The 21,553-nt window shown below is 43.3% G+C and overlaps 1 protein-coding gene across 1 annotated transcript; it reads left to right on the top strand.

Moving 5' to 3' along the window:
- Positions 1 to 403: 403 nt before the first annotated feature.
- Positions 404 to 21,553, top strand: S1PR3 (sphingosine-1-phosphate receptor 3). Its single transcript, XM_037134029.2, has 2 exons — positions 404 to 587; positions 11,309 to 21,553. The coding sequence occupies exon 2, from the start codon at positions 11,444 to 11,446 to the stop codon at positions 12,578 to 12,580; it is 1,137 nt and encodes a 378-aa protein (XP_036989924.1). The 5' UTR covers positions 404 to 587; positions 11,309 to 11,443; the 3' UTR covers positions 12,581 to 21,553.

A 21,553-nucleotide genomic window follows, 5' to 3' on the forward strand; every position in this document is an offset into this window, starting at 1 on the left:
CGGGTCCCTGGGTCGGCGCCTGGAGCTAGAGTGACGGGCTCGAAGTCTGGAGGTCACTCTTGGACCCCGAGGGTGGCGGCCGGTCCCCAGAGAACTGCGGAGGGAAGGAGGCGGGGAGGCGGGGCCAGAGGGGCCGGGAGGTGGTGGAGCCAGAAGGCGGGGAGCGGGACGATGGGGTATAGGGGCGACCGGGGGTGGGTTGGGGAGACAGAGGTCTGGCGCTGGGAAGTGGGGGATGGGGTGGGGAAATGCGGAGAGGGAGTGGAGACGCCCCACGGCTCAGGGAGAGGGAGGTGGGAGCCGGGAGGTGGGGGCTGTGGGCGGACGCGGAGCACGGGCCCCGCCCCCGCGACGCAGGGAAAGTTTGAGACCCGGCTCAGCAGACAGAGGCTGAGGGAGCGGGTCTCGGGGACACGCCGTAGGGACCTGGAGCTGGGCTGGTGGTGGGACGAGTTCAAGCGAGACCTCCAAGTCCGGGTACGACCCTCTGAGCCCCGAGACTATCCCAGTGTCCCAGCCCGGCTTGCATCTGAGCGGAGGAACCGGCTCCAGGATTCTCGTAGCCCAAGGGCTTTTCCCAGACCGAGGTGAGCCAGCGGGGCCTGGGTCGCGGACTCGGGGGTGGGTGGGAGCAGCTGGGCCCACTTTTGTCACTAAATTCCAGCCAATCCCGTGCGAGACTGTGACGTGGGCAGCGAGCCCAGCACTAGAGCATCTCCCCCTCCCCAAAGCCATCCATTGCGGTGACCGAGCCTCGGGAGGGGGAAGGGGCGCTTCCCTTTAAACTACTGTTGGAGCCTTTAAACTCAGCAGCTTCTCAGTAACCTGAATGAAAGAGAAATGGATCTTCTTAAAGTCCCATCCGTCGTTTAACTTGGACAATTAAAAAGTTAGACGACCTCCCAGAATGAGGACCTGAGGCCTCTTGGAATGTGTGGTTGTGGTCATTCTCCTGGTCAAATAATTTTTTAGAATTATATTTAGCACAAAATTCCACTTTTCTTCTTATTTCTCAAACAAGGAGATCGGGGCTGTCAGTCAGAATCGGAACTGGAAGGTAAAGTCCCGGCACAGTAATGAAGCTCCCACGGAAAGTCAGTAGCTGCATTCCTGAGATGCAGCCTGGGCGGAGGGGGCAGGGCTCGGGGGACCAGGGGGAGGTGCCCAGTGAGCTCTTCTCTGGCGACTGGGGCTTTGCCACTTTTCACCACCAGTCTCCAATGGTCGCGGTCTCCCTCTCTCTGTGTGTCTTTCCCTCGTTCTCTCTCTTTTCTGGCATTGGACACTCCCAATGACATATTTCTTTGTGGTATTTTTATATTTAGATGTAAGAGAGGTACTTCTTGTTAGAATTTTTTTTAGAATAACACAATTTGTTTTGAGGATAAAGGAAGAACAGCAGCAAGGCTCTTTTGGAAGATTATTTCAAAAATGGAAAGGCCACCCTACACATAGTATCTTTCCCAGCTGGAGCTCTGAGTGCTTCCAGAATCAGGAATTTATGGGCATTAGAGGTTGCAGATGTTATATCTAATCACGGGTTCAACTCTATCTCTTCAGCATCCTTTTCTTTACTGCTGAAAATCTTTCAGGAATGATGAAGAAAAATGTAATTCCTACCAAGTGCAAGGACAGGATTAGATTCTGGGGGTCTGTGACTAACAAGGATGGCCATGCTGGTGGCTGGTCTTGGTATAGGAGGCAGTGATGATGGTAGTAATAGTGGTGATGGTGGTAGTGGTGATAGGTGGTGGTGTGCATGTGTTTGTGGTGCTCAAGGAGTTGTGAAAGCACTAGGAGCTGTACAATTTCTCACTTAGTTGATGCAGAGCTTGATTCCAGTATGAATAATTTTTGCTGTCGTAAAGGAGCACACATTCAGTTTTCTCAGCTAATGTTTACACTGGGCCTGCTCATCCAGCTGTACTTGTCATCTGACCTGGAGATCTAAAATACAAAGTCAGCCCTTAAGAGCCTCCCCTAAGATACAGACCCAATGATTTCTTATCCAGTTTTCATCTTTGAAAATGCCACCTTCCTCTTAATATCTGTGAATTTCTTTAAGTGCATGACTCTTCCAAATTTATAGTGTGGGTAGTGGAAACACATTTTCCTGTGACAGGAGCCTTACTAATTGCTAGCAGTCTTATTTCTCAAAATGCAGGAACTGATTTCCCTTTCCCTGGAAATTATGACACACTTTAGATGTTATGTAATCTCTGCTGTCTCCTAAAGATGATTCAGTGTCTACAATGTGTGCATATATTTTTATTACAAGAAAATGGGAAGGGGAGAGGGAATGGAATTTGAGGGGAAAAAAGGGGAGGGATATGGAGGAACAAGTATGAAGGACACAGGGATGAGAACTAGGGGGGGTGGAGGTGGGAGGGAGGTGGGGAGCATGGGGAGGGTGGGCTGGGATGGGAGAAATAGAAAACTGTACTGAAAAATAAGTAAATAAAAATTTTTAAAAATAAAATAAAGAAAATCGGAATTTGAAGACTTCATAATCTTGAAAATTTTGGAGTTGCCATCATCTAGAAGTTTTGTCTGCTAGGATTTAAGGTTATAATTTGAATGCTGACACCACTGGTGAGGCACCTCAGGCAGTCTGCTGTGTGAGCCAGAACATAATATAGTGCTGTGGCCCACAGAAGCCCATTTCCTATTTGACTTCATAATTCTTTGATCAATTTTGGAGTTATTTCATGATTTTCCTTTGTCATATATTTTCTGTTGAAGTAATTAATTGCCTTAAGATATTTTCCATAAGCTTTTGGAGATAATATGACATACTGAGTGGAATCCTATATGTGTTAAAAATAACACATTAATTTCAATTATTGGTACAGCAACTGGACGTAAAGTCACTGCTTTTGTTTTGTTTTGGTATTATTTTATTTTGAGGACTTGAAGCTGTGTCTATAAGAGCACAGACAATAGGCCAGTCATGTTAAATCAGTGACAAGATTACTTGGTGGAGAATGTGACACCCGGTGGGTGGCTCTGGCATCCTATCAGCACTGTGAGCCAGAGTGGGAGTCATGGTCCACTGATAAGTCTGTTTGGCCTTGACAATGATACTCCATTCCCTTGGAAGCAAAGTTTTTCACATATTTCAGTAAATCCCCCATTCCAGGATTTTGCTATCATAGTAGTTAGAGGCAATTTGGCTTAAAAGGATGCTGGCGATGGATGCTCTTGTCACCATCAAGATGAAGAACCAGGGGGAAGATGGTCACCTCCAAAAAAGTATACAATTAATACGATCTACTGGGCACAGACATCTAGTCCATTTTGGTCTCTTTTAAGCTGTGCCACTAAGGAGAGTGACCCCCTACCAACTTCAGTTTCCTCCTGTGTAACATTCAGAAGGCAGATGGGGGACCAGATGTGGTCCCTGTAAGGTGCAATGTGTGGTGCACATGCCCTGTCACCAAGTGAGCACTGCTTTGGGAAAGGATGGGAGGGACTCCAATTTTAGGACTTTGTGGGCAAAACACTTCTTGATTGCATATGCCTTTAGTTGCCTTGAGGAGCTCAGTTCTGCACCTTCATTGGTCCTGTGACAATGTTGGTAGGAATTCAATCCTGTGCCCTTACTTACAGCAAGCAGGAAAGGGAAAGTTTGAAAAGTTTGGTTGAGATACAAAGAGGGTAAATCCTCTTGCATCAAAAGCAATTGCCTTCCTATGGACAAGCACAGGGAAATGAGCACTTGAACATGAAATCTTCACCTGGTTCATGTATAGCAGTGGTTTTCTCACCAGAAGCTCCGTTACGGGCCTAGAGCAAAGTGTAAGTGAGCAAGGCAATGTGTGTGTGTGAAGTTGCTTGCTGTGAACTATCTCTGAAAGCAGAGATAGATCACCTAAGAAATCCAGAGTGAGAAAAGTACTCACTAGAAAAGGAATTTCGCTGGGGCTGTGAAATGGCCAGGCCAATTCATTATTTCCCTTTGAAAGAAAAAAAAAATCTTACTTTCCAAGAAATTGGCAAATGTTTGGTATTTTAATTTACTTTGGGGGATGAACTAATTGATTTCCCTTGGAAAAGATGCCTTTTAAGTATATTGCATCATGCATTAGAACAGGAGAAATTTCTCACTATTTTATTGTGCTTTACTTTTTTTACCATGAGAAATCCCAGACTTTGTGGAAATATTTTCCTTTACTTTTTTCTTTTTATAGTTTGTTTATTTTTCAAATTGACATGTGTAGAGAAAGTGAATTGCTAGCATAGAAAGCACATCTGGAATTCATCGGCAGTCCAGGGCTCTCCCCTCCTCCCCTCTCTGAGGACATACCTCCTTGGAATAAAGGGAAGGAGAGCACCCAAGCTTGACAAGGTCTAACATTAGATGACACACCTTGGAACACCTTCTAGAAGCCATTTTATTCCTTATCTGTAAAAAGAAAAAGGATTGGCGTTGAAATGCCTGGAGGTAAACTGGAAGGTCTCAGCTTCTGAGGATGAAGTGAGAACCCTTAGGAACCATCTCAGCTGAATAGATCTAAGGGGAACTCAGGACTGGGTGGTGTACCTCCTTCAGGTGGGATGCAGGGGAGGGAGGGACCTGAAAGAGCCCAGGGTCTATGGATGGATGTAAGCCAGGCCTGCTCGAGAGCACAGACTGTCAGATTCTGGATTTGTTGAAAGGCCACTGCCAATGAGCCTCTGTATCTATTACAACATGCCCCAGCTTTGTACATCTGAGGATGTGCGAGACTAGGCAGCATACACTTCTTAGCATTGGGCTTCAAGTGTTGAGGTGGAATTTAGGCAGTGATCAAACTCACACAGTGTCATTGCCAGCCCCAGACTCTCATCTTAAAAAAAAACCAAAATGTGAGCATTTGTAATCTTGCCCTCTGGGAGGACTTTTCTTGCTCCACACAAACACTCATTTGCAGGACATAGACCAAGCCCAGTGAGCCTCTACAGGGACCCTCTGCATCAGAGTCCAGAGTAGGTACCAACACAATAGGCTCACAAATCAGTGGTGCCACAAACATACAGCCAGGTGCCTCCACAAGGACTTGGGCATCCAGAATATGGACAAACCTCCCTATATCCAAAAACAGTAAATGGTGCATCCATCCACTTAGCATCATACACATGACTGGCAGGAGCATCAGTTCCGGAGGAAGCTCCAGGCACAACTGTACGCTGTGGGACTCCTTTCCTGTGAAAGTCAGCAACAAGCTACACTAGGAATGAGAAGCCCAGATGATGGTCCCATTTGGGAGTGGGCAGTGACTAGAAGGACTAGAGGGTACCTGAGGGCCCAGGATCAGGGGTGTTGGGTTAGGGCCTATCTCTGTGGGGTGAGACAGCTGGCCTCCCACAAGATGCTTTTGACCAGGCACAGCAACATTCAGATTTATATAAAATCAGTCTGGCTTTTAGCCAGCACTTGATTCTCAGTGTGGGTCTACTTTCTAATGTTGATATCCAAAGAAAACATGCTTTTAAATTCCAAAGACCACTGTATATCTTCCAATTATCCCAAGTGTGGAAACTCACATTTAACAAAAAGTGTTCAGAAAAAAAATACTCCTTGATCAATCAATATTTAATTAAGAGAAATGATAAATCAAGCATTTATGAGAAAATACGTTTGTCCTCAGAATTCGTTGCTTTGAGTGGTATCTGACACATGTTATACTGCTTTTGTTGTGGTTATTTTACTCTTTGTTATTAGTTTTATTGTTTGCTTATTTTTTTCACTTTACTTAACTTCAACAAAACTACATATGCAAGGAGTAAAGAAAAAAATGTCAGTCTGCAGAGCCATTGGTCTGTTTGCCCTCTGCTCCTTACTCCTGAGGGTATCCAGATCCAACAGGTTTAAAGGGGCTCACCTCCCTCTGTCTCTTTCATGGCACAATGAAAGGAGTCTCAGATGTCCAGGGGAGTACATGAGGTATATATGGCATGGAGTTATCATGGGGTAAACTGAAATACAGAACACAAGCTTAAGGTATACTGAGATCTCAAAAACCTTTCTAGTGCAGATACCTGGAGCCCCTTCTCCCACTTCTGCTACATGGGTGGGAATTCACATACATTTTACACTCATTTATTATTATCACTCCGACTGCCCTGGTGCTAAGTCAGTTATCATACATAATACATTGTGTTAACCACATACATATCATTATCAGTTCCTGGGAAGGAAACTGCTGATGGGAAAGCAAATACTCAAGAGACATTTTAAGGCAAACTAGAAGAGGTAGTATCATGGACAGAGGGGTGGACACCTGGACATGACAGCAGGTGGCCTGGTGTCGGGGCATATGGAAGGCCCTTGCGCCAGCTTGGGAAAGGAGCTGCTATCAGGACCCTGCTGCTTTATGACTCAGAGAAGCAGAACCTATGTTTCTCTTCCCTGCCCTTTTCCTGGGCCTTTTCCATGAACAACGACACTTGTAGTGTTGTTGGTGGCACTTTCTGTGTGGGCAGTGCTGAGCTCTCACTCAGTGGTTGTGCCCTTGGGCTAAGTACTCCTGGGCATGGTATCCAACAAGGCTGGGCATGAATTCCTCATTCACTGCTCACAGATAGAGAATGCAAAGAGAAGCAGTAATAAAGGCACACACATTTATTAGGCACCTGTTAATTAATGTACCAGGTACTGTGAGAAATGTGAACATCACAATGTCAGTATGAAGATTAGATGAGCTGTAAGGCAAAGGGCTTAGAGACTGCCAGCTGCTGCTATTATTTCTACTCTGAAAAACAAAGATTGAAGTTTGTTTTAAAAAAAGATGTATGCAGTCTCAGAGTAAAGTAACCAAGAGCTGGGCTGATTCCAGAAAATATCACAGAGCAGGCAGAATTTGACTTGGTCTTGAAGGACCGACAAGACTTAAGTAAAAATGGAGGAAGACAAAAATAGGAGGGGGCTAATGGGAAAGCTGCTCACCAAGGTGACCTATTACTGTCACCTCTGAAGAACCAACAGAGGTCTGTTGTCTTTGATGGGCCTCAGTCCAAGTTGGGGGTGGGGAGGTTCCAGGGCTAGTGGTGGCAGGGAGGCCTTGCCTTCTGCCTAACGTAAGAAGGTGCCCCTGGGCCTGGGGGTACCACACTCAGGGGAGGCAGCTCCAAGACTGATCAGCAACAGAAGAGACTCAGCAGGAGTCCCCACCAATCCTTCATTGCTAGTCCAGCCTCAGAACCTGTCTGCTCTTCCCTTTTAAGGTGAGAAGAGTTTCTGTCACACTTTGCATTCAAGCTGACCTCCAAGTCCTCTGTGGCCTTGGATAGCTGTCATGGAGTGGCCAGGGAGGGACTGGGGCAATTCCAGGCAGAGCACAGGCATCAGCTCAAGTACCGGAGCCCATAGGGTTTCCAGAACAAATAGACATTGGTGATGTGGACACTGGCCCACAGTGTCCATGGTGTTATGGATAAGATGAGACAAATTCGCATGGACTACTGAGTCCTGTGGAGAAAAAGGGATGGCATTGCCACTCTCTCAAGGAGAGAGCACCCCAACCCTTGCCTTGACAGGCTTTTATTGGCTTTCTAATAGCATACATTAAAGAAGGTTTTCATTTATTATGCTTAGGTTTGCTTTAGGTAATTACATTTTACAGATAGCAATGGAAAGGATGTTACTGATTACCTCTTACAGATTAACAAGGAAGAAATGTTGCAAATGCAAGGGAACAATAAGAGTAATTGGTCTGGTTACACTTTAATCCTTAGGAGAATTAGCACAAACTTCAGGAATTTACTTTAAAGATATGCAGTAAACATTTTCTGTTTCAACTCAGGATGAGGGATATTTAGCAAGAGCAAGTCACAAAACAGCCTAGGGATAATGCAGGCCTGATTTCCCATGGAGGAACTGATCTGTGGGTTTGGCATCCCACATGCCACCATGCGCCTATGGGCTTTCCCATAGGGCTGAGCTACATTTGCCATTCCACATGAATAGGTTCCCTATACATTGAAGCTCCTGGACACTGGAATATATCCTTGCAAGAAGCAGTGGGGTTGTCCCTGCCTAATCTCATGTGCTCCCAAACAAATAAAGGAAGTAGTGGGTTTGGAAGCATCCACAGGACACTGGGACCAATACCTGTGGGCAGGAAAGCAGTTACCTAGAGAGTCCTATGGGCAGGGGACCCTGGCTAGAGTCTCCTCTGCTTTTCCTCTGCAGAGCATCTGTCCAAGCTGATCCTTAGGTACTTCCAGGGACTGAAGCTTGTCTGGGCCTCATTTCATACCTGGGAATGAGCTCAGTGGGTAGTCAAGGCCTAGAGATCCTGTCGCACCCCCAAATTCAGAGCCCCAAATCATTGGAGAGTGGTCCATTTGCACCTGACTCCAATTTAGGGTTGTGAATTAAATATTAAAAAATACACAAAAAAAGACTTCACTGGATACAAACAGTGGGCTGTTTTAAATTAACCTCATTTGGACTTCCGCCAAGATGGAGACATAGGTGGAGACACGGTGCTTTCTCACACAACCAAGTTTAGAGACAATTAAATATTAGCAACAGAAAACACAGCCAGAACACAGAAAATTAAACTTTTCGGAAGTCTGATAACAATAAATTCTTCAGCCTGACCGGTAAGAGGGGTGAGACCAGCAGCTGGAGGAGCCGGGTTGCACAGGAAAACTCGGTCAGACAGACTCAGGCGCATGGAACCCAGGCGCAGGGTTGGACCTAGTGAGCAACCCAGCAAGCGACCACGGGGAAACAGCGAGGGAGCAGGGCTGTGGGTTGACTGTGGTCACGCATTACTGCTCAGATAGACAAGTGAGGAAGTGGGTGATTAGATGGGACCCAGCAGGCCCCAGTGGCAGGCGGCAGCAGAGGGCGCCACCATTTCCCTGCTCTGATCCCACCTCCACATGCAGCTTCATAACCCAGCGACCTGAGTGGCCCTGCCCTGGTGAACCACCTAAGGCTCGGCTCCTCACCCAGCGGTGAGAAACAGCAGAGAGGGTCGCCATTTCCCTGCTCTAATCACACCCCCACATACAGCGTCGCAACCCAGCGACCTGGGAGTCCAAGGCTCTGCTCCTCATACTTAACGGATGCAAACAGACCAAAAATGGTTCAAGAAGATCTCAAAGCCCCAGAGCCTATAAATCTAAGCAATGAAGAAATAGCAAAACTCTCAGATGCACAGTTCAAAACACTGGTGATCAGGATCCTCACAGTACTGGTTGATTATAGCCACAAATTAGAGAAACATATGAAGGCGAAACTAATTGAAATGAATGGAATTGCACAGGAAACCAATAGCAATGAAAAGGAAACTGGGACTCAAATTAATGGAGTGGACCAGAAGAAAGCAAATAATGGCCAAACAGAAAAGAGTGAAGAAGCAAGAATTCAAAAAAATGAGGACAGGCTTAGGAACCTCCAGGACATCTTTAAACGCTCCAACATCCAAATTATAGGGGTACCAGAAGGGGGAAGGAACAGCCACCAGTGGAAAACTTATTTGAACAAATAATAAAGGAAAATTTCCCCAATCTGGCAAAGGAAATAGACTTCCAGGAAATCCAGGAAGCTCAGAGAGTCCCAAAGAAGTTGGACCCAAGAAGAAACACACCAAGGCGCATCAGAATTATATTAGCCAAGATTAAAATGAAGGAGAGAATCCTAGAAGCAGCAAGAGCTAAGGGGACAGTCACCTACAAAGGAGTTCCCATCAGACTGTCAGCAGATTTCTCAAAAGAGACCTTACAGGCAAGAAGGGGCTGGAAAGAGGTATTCCAAGTCATGAAATCTAAAGACCTACAACCAAGATTGCTCTATCCAGCAAAACTTTCATTTAGAATGGAAGGACAGATAAAGTGCTTCTCAGATAAGATCAAATTCAAGTTCATCATCACCAAGCCCTTATTATATGAAATGTTAAAGGGACTTATCTAAGAAAAAGAAGATAAAAAAAAACATGAACAGTGAAAGGACAGCAAACTCACACTTATTAAGAACCACACCTAAAACAAAAGCAAACTAAGAGGACAGCTAGATCAGGAGTGGAAACATAGAAATGAAGATCTCATGGAGGGTTAGCAACAGGGGAGTGGGAGGAGGAGAAGGGGGGAGAAGGTACAGAAAATAAGTAGCATAGACAGTAGATAGAAAATAGATGGGGGAGCAAGAATAGTATGGGAAATATAGAATCTAAAGAACTTGAGACACATGGTCATAAACTAAAGGGGGTAATGGGGGGGATGGAGGGGTAGGGTGGAGGGGAATGAAGGGGGGGAATAGAACAAGTGTAATGGCATAATCAATAAAAATAAATAAATTTTAAAATAGGATAAAATAAATTAACCTCATTTGATCTTAGTTAGATATTTATATACTCATATAATTTAAATTTAAAGCCAGTGAGTCCACTGAAAGCCCCTTCTGCTTCACCCTGGATATCACAGGAGGCCCTGAAAGGTATGGGGTGTGTCCAGGGTCCAATGGGGGAAGGGTTAAAATTCACAGTCATCCAGGGCCTGGCTCCTGGGTTCACCACCTTCAGTGTCTCACTAGTGCTTCCAAGTTTTTTTTTCTTTTCTTTTAGCTCACATGCACTGGGTTAGTTTGGGGGGTTTAGACAGTAACGGCTAATATTCAGGCATTTGAATTTTAAGCCAAACTTGAAGTCTACATGCTTGTCCTTGGTTTCTCTTTCTTTCTTTTACCTCAGTGGGAGTTGATTCTACTTTTACAAATTTGTATTCCTCCCTCCCCAGATCCACACTAAGCTAACTGGCCACGGGTCAGGAAGGTGTTTTTGCTCTGTGTCCTTATGTTGTCCTTCCTTAGGTGGCAGCATAGCCCTGTGTTGGTGCTCTGTGCCTGGCAGACCTATATGTCATCTGAATCTGATTTATGTTCTTGGCCCTGACTGGTTCCAGGGGAAGCAGTCTGGGAAGTGTGGATGTGTCCTGTGGTGGTACTCTAAGACTCACCAAAGAGCTCTCGGAAATCAGGTGGGCACCTTCTGGAGTCCATCCTGTATTTTTGGCCTCAGATAATCTCAGTGTCCCTTGGTATCTGAGAATAATAGTTTGTCAGCTCTCATGTAGTAAGTTAGGATTAACTGATAACACTTCCCTTGTGGCAGCTGCAAACACCAAATCACTTCCCAGGTCCTCCTCAATCACTTAGGAACTTGGCCTGTGTTGAGAGGCCATCTCTGAGCCGGTAAGGACTAGCTGTCCAAGTTCTTCAGCATTTTTGGTGCCTTTCTTCAGCTTTGCTGCCACCCTTGCTCTTAGGTGGTGTGATCTTATCACTGGACCCCCTCCTCTTTTTTTTTTCTTTTTTCAGAAGCCAGGTCTCAACACCCCAGCTGGGGTCTGTCCAGGATCAGTACAGAAGCCTGAGCTGGTCTTTATTAGAAATGGATGTTCCCAAGGCACCCTCTGGTGGATTTTGGAGTTGAAAGTCTGTGAATTCCAAGTGATGGCCAGGGTCCTAGCATCGAGCCCCAGAACCTTCCTTTGGAATGAGACTCTGCATGAACATTACAACTATGTGGGCAAGCTGGCCAGCCGGCTGAAGGATGTCCCTGAGGGCAGCACCCTCACCACTGTGCTGTTCCTGGTCATCTGCAGCTTCATTGTCCTGGAGAACTTGATGGTTCTGATTGCCATCTGGAAAAACAATAAATTCCACAACCGCATGTATTTTTTCATCGGCAACTTGGCTCTCTGTGACCTGTTGGCTGGCATTGCCTACAAGGTCAACATTCTGATGTCAGGCAAGAAGACACTGAGTCTCTCTCCCACAGTCTGGTTCCTGAGGGAAGGCAGCATGTTCGTGGCCCTCGGGGCATCCACTTGTAGCTTACTGGCCATCGCCATTGAGCGGCACTTGACCATGATCAAAATGAGGCCATATGATGCCAACAAGAAGCATCGAGTCTTCCTTCTGATTGGGATGTGCTGGCTTATTGCGTTCTCACTGGGTGCCTTACCCATTCTGGGCTGGAACTGCCTGAACAACCTCCCCGACTGCTCCACCATCCTGCCCCTCTATTCTAAGAGATACATCGCCTTCTGCATTAGCATCTTTACTGCCATCCTGGTGGCCATAGTGATGCTGTACACACGCATCTACTGCCTGGTGAAGTCCAGCAGCCGCAGGGTGGCCAGTCCCCACAACTCAGAGAGGTCCATGGCCCTGCTACGAACTGTGGTGATTGTGGTAAGTGTGTTCATTGCCTGCTGGTCCCCACTTTTCATCCTCTTCCTCATCGATGTGGCCTGCAAAGTGAGAGAGTGTGCTGTTTTGTTCAAGGACAAGTGGTTCATTGTGCTGGCAGTGCTCAACTCTGCTATGAACCCTGTCATCTACACATTGGCCAGCAAGGAGATGCGGCGTGCTTTTTTCCGACTGATCTGCAACTGCCTGGTCAGGGCCCAAGGCATCAGTTCCTCACCTATCCAGCTTGCTCTTGATCCAAGCAAAAGCAAATCCAGTGGCAGCAACAATAGTTGCCCCTTCCCAAAGAGCAAGGAAGACATTCCTCAAACAGTCACTTCCATCTGCATAACTGACAGAAACAAAACCGTGCAGAACGGGATCCTCTGCAAGTGAGACCAAGTCTCAAGGTTCAGGGGTCTTCACAACTACACAGGAGGAGAGGCATCCAACTGTGCAGCCACGTACTTATTTATTACATGCTTGCCAGGGTTTCACCAGAGCCGAGACTCAGGACATCTGTTCCTGTCCCTTAAGGCTGGGACCCAAGGACTCACCAACTCATTTCAGTGTAGATGCCATTCCTTGTTCATTTCAGGTTCCAAAAACTTCCAAATGTACAAAGCTACTGATGTCATCGCCACCTTCTCCTGACTCCCACTGGTCACTCTCCAGTGTTCCTGGAAAGGGAAAGTCATGGGCCATTCTGTGTACAGTGTGTTTCCCAGGACACTGGGACAATGTTTGGCTAATCATACTATACTGACTGCTCCCAGAATGGATGCTGTGTGTCTGTCATCTGTGGGCTGTGTGGCATTGGTGTTTCACATTTCTGCTATGGGCACATGCAGAAGCTGCAGTACTCAGTGTAGTCAGCAGGTAACACAAGCATGTTCTGACCAAACCACCAGCTGGGACAGAAGCAAGAACAGACCCGTGGCCTGCGTCATCTTTCCAAGTTGCTTGAAGCAGCCATATGTTTAATGGAAAATGTCTATTGAATTAGGACAGAACTTTGATCTTATGTTAAGTTCAATTCTCTATCAGAAATACGCTAAGTCAGTACCCCTCATGTTGGCAAAGCTGGGGAGCTGGGGCCAGCAGCCATCTCATGACTTCTGGAAAACAGACCCTGACAGTCACTATTAGAACAATTCAACTGTCGAGGAAGAAAATGTGATCTGGTGATTTGCGCATTCTTCAAAGATATGTAACATCATAATCTTACCTTTCAGCATAGGTCCAGGCTGTGTCACTCTGTTAAAGGGACTGCCTGGAGGTATTTTTGTGTGTGCTCTTCCCCAGGGATCCTCTATAAATACAAACAGATGAAAAGAAGCACACATATGCAGAGCTCTCATTAGCACACAGTTGACATGTTGAATTCTTTTTTTTTTAAAGCAAAACAACCTTCAAAAGGATTCTTACTTAGGGAACCTCACATGAGAACCCCCTGATATTTTTAGGTTCAGTGAGAACATTGCCTGAGTAAATACTAAAAGAGTAGTCTTAACATACTAACTATTTTGAAGAAAATTTGACTCCTGTTTTATCTGATGTAAATTCCTCTTATTAAGGAATAGTTCCATGAGTACTGGGGGATCTCTATGTACTGACCAAAGACTTTCCTCATTTTATTACTGCTGAGATAAATCCTATTTGTAAGGAGATGTTCATCAGTGGCATTTTTTGTTACATTCTTTATATCACTGAAAAGGAGCTTATTCTTTTACCAAATAACTTAAGAAAGCCCAGGGCATTTCTAGAAAAGTTAAGCATTAAGGTACTGGCTTGCATGGCTCAGTGGGTGAGGTGTCACCTTGCAAACTGAAAGGTCACCAGTTTGGCTCCCAGTCAGGGTACATTCCTGGATTGTGGGCTATGTGTTCTGCCCCAGTCAGGGTGCTTGCAAAAGGCAAAAGACAACCAATCGATGTTTCTGCCCCCCTCTTTCTCCCTCTTTCCCCCTCTCTCTAGAACAAAATTTTAAAATTATTTTTAAAAAAAGAAAAATGGAGAGGAAGATGGTGACAGAGTAGGACAGAGTGGATTCCAGTTCCCCCTACACATGGGAGAAAAACCTGGCCAATCATGGAGGAGCAGAGCAAACAGCCAACAGTACCCCAGCATATATGAAAATAAGAGACCAAAAATTGTAGCGGACACTGAAAGACCTGACGGTAAGAAGATGGCTGCAAGACAGTAAGATCCGAGGGACCAGCGTGGAGACAGGAGGCAGCCTCAGACCACACCTGGTGCCCTGCCCTGGGTCTACCATGAACTCTTTGGGAACTGAGGGCTGGGACGCAGGGTCCTTGGGAGAGAGCCAGGTCATCAGCTCCCTCCCTCCCCAGCCAAGCAGGGTTTCAGCAACACCAGGAGAGACCTGTTCGCTTGAAGTTGCAGAGAGGGGAAAAAGGACAGGGAGGCAAACACAAGGGTCGTGATCCCCCTAGGAGTCTGTGGTCACTGGTTTGGGAGAATTGAGAGTCTCAGTGTCAGGCTCTGAACCCAATGATCACCTGTCTGGCTGGAGAATTGGGTTTTGCTGAATGGCAGGATGGAGTGGGAGGAATCTCTCAAACAGTAAACTGTTTGGGGGATCCTCCTGAGACAGCCACTTGGCCTACTCCCCACCCAGCCTGGCAGTGATCCCAAGGTTGGGTGGAAGGCCTTGCATTCCCCCATAGTGCTAGGAAGGGTTCACGCCCAAACCTACAGGACCCAAGCAGCCTGGCCAGACAAGAGCACCCACACCCCAGCCCACGACGATGACTCCTGGAGAAAGAGTGCTCTGAAGAAGACATGGATCCCCTGAGTGGGGTGCTGGGGAGAGGTGCCAGACTAGCTCCAAGGACAGTGCTCATGAGACTGGCTGGGTACACATCAGGAAGGGAGAAAGGCCCCTGAGCCAGCTGCAGCCAACAAGAACAAAAAAACTGGTTCGACCAGCTTGAAACCAAGAAAAGGTGTTTTTTTGAGTAATTTTTTATTTTTAAAATTTTATTATTGTTTTATCTTTCAATACCTTTTTGCTCTTTTTCCTTCTTTCTTGTTTTACTCCTTTCTTTCTTTCCAAACTTTTCACTTCTTCCTCCCTTCCCCCACCTTTGTTTTCTCCACAAGTGAGACAAAAAACTTAGAACTGCAAAATGACCAAAGAGGGGGCATCCCAACAGTAGACAAAGAGACAAATTTCATTTTGCTATGGCAGAGAAACAACAAGTTACTGCATATTTGTATTTTTTACTTTTTCATTATTCTTACAACTTTTATTTTAATAGTGTTTTTGTATTCTTTTTTCTGTATAGTCTTCTTTGCTTGGATGGTTATATTGTATCATTTGACAGGTTTCCCTGTTCTCTCTTACACAGTGTATTGCTAATTTACTATCCTTCACTTCACTATTGTTCCTTTAGCACACTACTCAATGTCCTATACTCCCTATTCTTGTTATCCAGATCACATAGATTTTGTCATATGATTGTTGCTCTAATATTATTGTAAATAATAGCTGTTCCATACAATTGTAAATACTTCACAACACCCCTTCCAGATCTTAGCCCAGTTCACAGTTTCTTGAACTCTATTACTATAGTGGTTAACTATTCTCTCACACACTACATCTACTTACTATCCTATACTCTCACCCTACCTCAGAATCTGACCTCCCATAACCTCACTATTTTCTAGATCCAACTCCCAATCCTTCCCTTCCAAACAAAAGTCTTATCTTCTTTCCATCCTTTCTTAAATGTGGCTAGTTGGATTGAAATTACTGTTAACACTATACATAGCCTAAAGATCTCCTATCTCTTCTCTACCAGCTGCTACTGTGAATATCACAAAATACTCTCCTGCTGTCATAAACCATTTTGCCTTCCCCTCCAACTGATCACAAAAAAAAAGTAGGTGGAAGTGGTGATGAACACCAGGATACCCACTGGAAGATGAAACCCAACAACGAAGGAACCACCAACAGAAAACAACAGAAGAAGGTGAAGGAGAGAGTGGAAACCACACAAACCTCAGTCCAAGATCTACCTGGAAATACAACTAAACAATGTACAAACTACACAGTGCAAACAACTGAACAACAGCAAAAGAGAACCCTAAAAACCTTGTACACATGGAAGAACTAGCTTCAACACAACCTGCCCTCACCAGCACAACAAATTACAACAGGTGGTGGACAGAGGGATTATCAGTTATCCAGCTGGTGGGAAGGACCCATAAGGAAAAGACCCAAAAACAACCAAAACCCTAAGACAAACACAGAGTCAACTTAAAGGACAGCCCAAGACCAGTAAGCTTGGGAGATAAAGGAGACTACACCACTGAATCTCACAGGTATTATACCACAGAAGTTCACACCATAAACACAGAAAGCAAAAACAAATCAATTTAAGAAGCCAAAGCCGACGAGAAGAGTCTCATAAACAATGAGAAAACAAAGAAACAATCCTCAAACAAAAAGAAAGAAGGAAGCCTCAGAAAGAATTCTAGATGAAATAGAGGCAAGTCAGCTATCAGATATTGAATTCAAAGGACTGGTTATCAGGAAGTTCAAAGAGCTCACAATGAGCTACCAGAAATTATAGGGGAGCTACAATGAACTCACCACAAACTATATCAACGTGAAAAAGGAAACAGAAATTATGAGCAAGGGCCAAAAGAAAATGAAGAATACAATTTCTGAAATGAAGAACACAGTATAAGGAATCAAACGAAAGATCAATGAAGCAGAAGATTGGATCAGCAAGGTGGAGGACAAAGTAGAAAAAAAACTTCCAGAAAGAGGAAGAAAAAAAAAAAGAGACCCAGAAAAAATGAAGTGGAATTAAGAGAAATACAACAAAATATGAAACATAATAATATCTGAATAACAGGAATACCAGAAGGAGAAGAAGAACAGGGGATAGAAAACCTATTTGAAAAAGTAATGATGGAAAACTTCTCTAATTTGATGAGAGAAAAAGTCACGCAAATTCAGGAATCACAGAGAGTCCCAATCAAGAGGAACCCAAAGAGGCCCACTTCAAGACACATCATAATAAAAATAGCAAAATTCCAAGACAAAGAGAGAATCTTAAAGGCAGCAAGGGAAAAAAGGAAGTAACATACAAGGGAGTCCCAATAAGGTTAGCTACTGACTTCTCAATGGAAACGCTCCAAACCAGAAGAGAACGGCAAGAAATATTCCAAGTAATAAGAACCAGAGGCCCACAACCAAGGCTACTTTACCCAGCAAGGCTCTCAATCAAGATAGAAGGCCAAATAAAGAGCTTCCAAGACAAAAGAAGTCTAAAAGAATATGCCTCCACCAAACCAGTTGTACAAGAAATACTAAAAGGACTCCTTTAAGGAAAGGAAGGAAAAGTGAGAGACAGAGAAGAACACAGGTACAAAAATGGCAATGAATAAGTACCTATCAATAATAACCTTAAACATAAATGGATTAAAAGCTCCACTCAAAAGACATAGAATAGCTGAATGGAAAAGAAAACATGACCCACACATATGCTGCCTACAAGAGACCCACCTCAGGACAAAAGACTTAGAGAGATTGAAAGTAAAAAACTGGAAACAAATTTTCCAAGCAAAAAGACAGGGAAAAAAAGCCCAGGTAGGAATACTCATATCAGAGACAAAGTAGACTTCAAAAAAAAGGGGGGGCTATAAAGAGAAACCCAGAAGGTCACTTCATAATATTCAAGGGAAGAATCCACCAAGAAAACATAAACATTGTAAATATATATGCACCCAACATAGGAGCACTCAAATATATAAAGAAAATCTTAAAGGACTTCAAGAAAGATACTGACAGCAACACAATTACAGTAGGAGATTTTAACACCCCACTGTAAAAAATGGACAGATCTTCCAAACAAAATATCAACAAAGATATTGTGGTATTGAACAACATCCTAGATGAAATGAACTCAACTGATATATATAAAGCACTTCATCCCAAAGAAGGTAAATACACATTCTTTTCAAATGCACATGGAAATTTTTCAAAAGTAGACCACATGATAGAACACAAAACAAGCCTCAATGAATTCAACAGAATTGAAATCATACCAAGCATGTTCTCTGACCACAAGAGACTAAAACTGGAAGCCAACCCTAAAGGAAAAAACCCAAAACACTCAAAATCATGAAGATTGAACAGCATGCTTTAAACACTGAATGGGTCAAGAATGAAATTCAGGAAGGAATCAAAAAGTTTCTAGAAACAAATGAAAACGAACTCACAACAAACCAAAACTTATGGGACACAGTTAAGGCAGTCCTGAGAGGGAAGTTTACAGCAATACAGGCCTACCTAAAAGAGATAGAAACATTTCAAACGAACAACCTAACAATATGCCTACAAGAACTGAAGGAACAACAACAAAGACAGCTCAGAACAAGTAGAAGGAAGGATATAACCAAGATCAGAGCAGAATTAAATGACATAGAGACTAAAAGCACAATTCTAAGGATTAATGAATCCAGGAGCTGGTTCTTTGAAAAAATAAACAAAATCAACAAGCCTTTAAGCAGGCTTATCAAGAAAAGAAGAGAGAGGACCCAAATAAACACAGTTGAAAATGAAAGAGGAGAGATTACAACTGATACCACAGAAATACAAAGGATTGTAAGAAATTACTATGAAGAACTGTGTGCCAAGAAATTTGAAAACCTAGGTGAAATGGAAAAATTTCTACAAAACAATAATCTTCCAAACTCAGTGAAGAACAAGTAGAAAGCCTGAACAAACCAATAACAGCAGATGACATTGAAGCAGTAATCAAAAAACTCTAATCACACAAAAGCCCTGGACCAGATGGTTTCACAGGAGAATTCTACAATGCATTTAAGAAAGAGCTAACGCCTATTCTTCACAGACTATTAAAAAAAATCCAAAATGATGGAAGGATCCCAAACCCTGTTTATGAAGCAAGCATCACTCTAATCACAAAACAAGATAAAGACACAACAAAGAAAGAAAACTTCAGGCCAATATCGCTGATGAACATAGACACTAAAATCTTCAACAAAATATTGGCAAACTGCATCCAATAATATATGAAAAAGATCATAAACAATGACCAAGTGGGATTCATCCCAGGGATGCAAGGATGGTTCAACATTTGCAAATCAGTAAATGTAATACATCACATAAACAAAAGCAAAGACAAAAATCACATGACCATATCAATAAAGGCAGAAAAAGCTTCTGATAAGGTACAACACCCATTTATGATCAAAACACTCAGCAAAGTGGGAATAGAGGGAACATTCCTCAATATATTAAAGGCCATATATGAGAGACCTACAGCCAACATCATACTCAATGAGCAAAAACTAAAATCGTTTCCACTAAGATCAGGAACAAGACAAGGCTGTCCACTTTCATACTTGTATTCAATAGAGTATTGGAAGTTTTAGCCACAGCAATCAGACAAGAAAAGGAAATAAAAGGCATTCAAATTAGAAAGGAGGGAAAAAAACTGTCACTGTTTGCAGATGACGTGAGAGTGTACATAGAAAATCCTATAGACTCTACCTGAAAACTGCTCAACCTAATAAATGATTTTGCCAAACAGCAGGATACAAAGTCAATATCCAGAAATCAAAGGCATTTTTGTGTACTAACAATAAATCAGCAGAAGCAGACATCAAGAAAAAAATCCCATTCAATATAGCATAAAGAAAAATAAAATATCTGAGAATAAACCTAACCAAGGAGGCAAAAGACCTGTATGCAGAAAACTACACAACACTGAAGAAAGAAATCAAGGAAGACACAAACAAATCGAAACATATACCTTGTTCATGAATTGAAAGAATTAACATCATCAAAATGTCCATACTACCCAAAGCAATATACAGATTCAATGCAATACCTATTAAAGTACCAATGGCATATTGCACAGACATAGAATGAACACTTTAAAAATTTATATGGAACCATAAACGACCCCGAATAGCAGCTGCAATTGTCAGAAAGAAGAACAAAGTAGCAGGGATCACAATACCTGATACCAAACTGTATTACAAGACCACTGTAGTAAAAACAGCCTGGTACTGGCATAAAAACAGGCACATCACCAATGAAACAGAACAGAGAGCCCAGAAATGAACCTAAGTTTCTATGGTCAATTAATATTTGACAAACTGGGCAGTAACATAAAATGTAGTAAAAATAGCCTCTTCAACAAATTGTGTTGGGAAAACTGGACAGCTATATGCAAAAAAATGAAACTGGAGCACCAACTTACACCATACATTAAAATAGATTCAAGATAGGTAAAAGACAAATATAAGCCATGACACCATTAAATTCCTAGAGGAGAACATCGACAGGAAAATATCAGAGATATCACACAGCAACATTTTCACTGATATGTCCCCTAGAGCAAGGGACATAAAGGAAACAATAAACAAATGGGATCTCATCAAAATTAAAAGCTTCTGCACAGCTAAAGAAAACTGTATTATAATAAAAGAGAACCAACTGTATGGGAAAACATATTTGCCAATGATACCTCAGACAAGGGTTTAATCTCCAAAATATACAAAGAACTTATACAACTCCACTCTAAGAAGACAAGAAATCTAATTAAAAAATGGGTGAAGGACTTGAACAGACACTTCTCTAAAGAGGACATACAGAATATCCAGAGACACATGAAAAGATGCTCAATATCACTAGCTATCAAAGAGATGCCAATTAAAACCAGAATGAGATACCACTTTATACTGGTCAGAATGGCCATCATAAACAAAGCAACAAACAACAAGCGTTGGAGAGGATGTAGAGAAAAAGGGACCCTAGTTCATTTATGGTGGGATTGTAGACTGTTACAACCACTATGGAAAACAGTATGGAATTTTCTCAGAAAACTAAAAATGAATCTGCCTTTTGACCCAGCAATTCCACTGCCAGAATTATATCCTAAGAACTTTGAAATACCAATCCAAAAGAACCTATGCACCCCAATGTTCATAGCAGCACAATTTACAATAGCCAAGAGGTGGAAGCAACCTAGGTGCCCATCAATAAAGGAATGGATCTGAAAACTATGGTACATTTATACAATGGAATTCTATGCAGCAGAAAGAAAGAAGGACCTCCTACCCTTTGCAACAGCATGGATGGAACTGGAAAGCATTATGCTGAGTGAAATAAGCCAGGCAGTGAAAGACAAATACCATATGATCTCACCTTTAACAAGAAGCTAAACAACAAAACAAACAAGCAAGCAAAATATAACTGAAGACACTGAAATAGAGAACAGGCTGACATGGACCAGAGGGGATAGGGGACAGAATTTCAGGAGAAAAGGGGAAGGATTTACAGGAAGTAGTATAAAGGAC

Source organism: Artibeus jamaicensis, unplaced genomic scaffold, assembly GCF_021234435.1.
Source record: "Artibeus jamaicensis isolate MK-2021 breed Jamaican fruit bat unplaced genomic scaffold, CSHL_Jam_final contig_264, whole genome shotgun sequence".
In the NCBI taxonomy this organism is placed as follows: domain Eukaryota; kingdom Metazoa; phylum Chordata; class Mammalia; order Chiroptera; family Phyllostomidae; genus Artibeus; species Artibeus jamaicensis.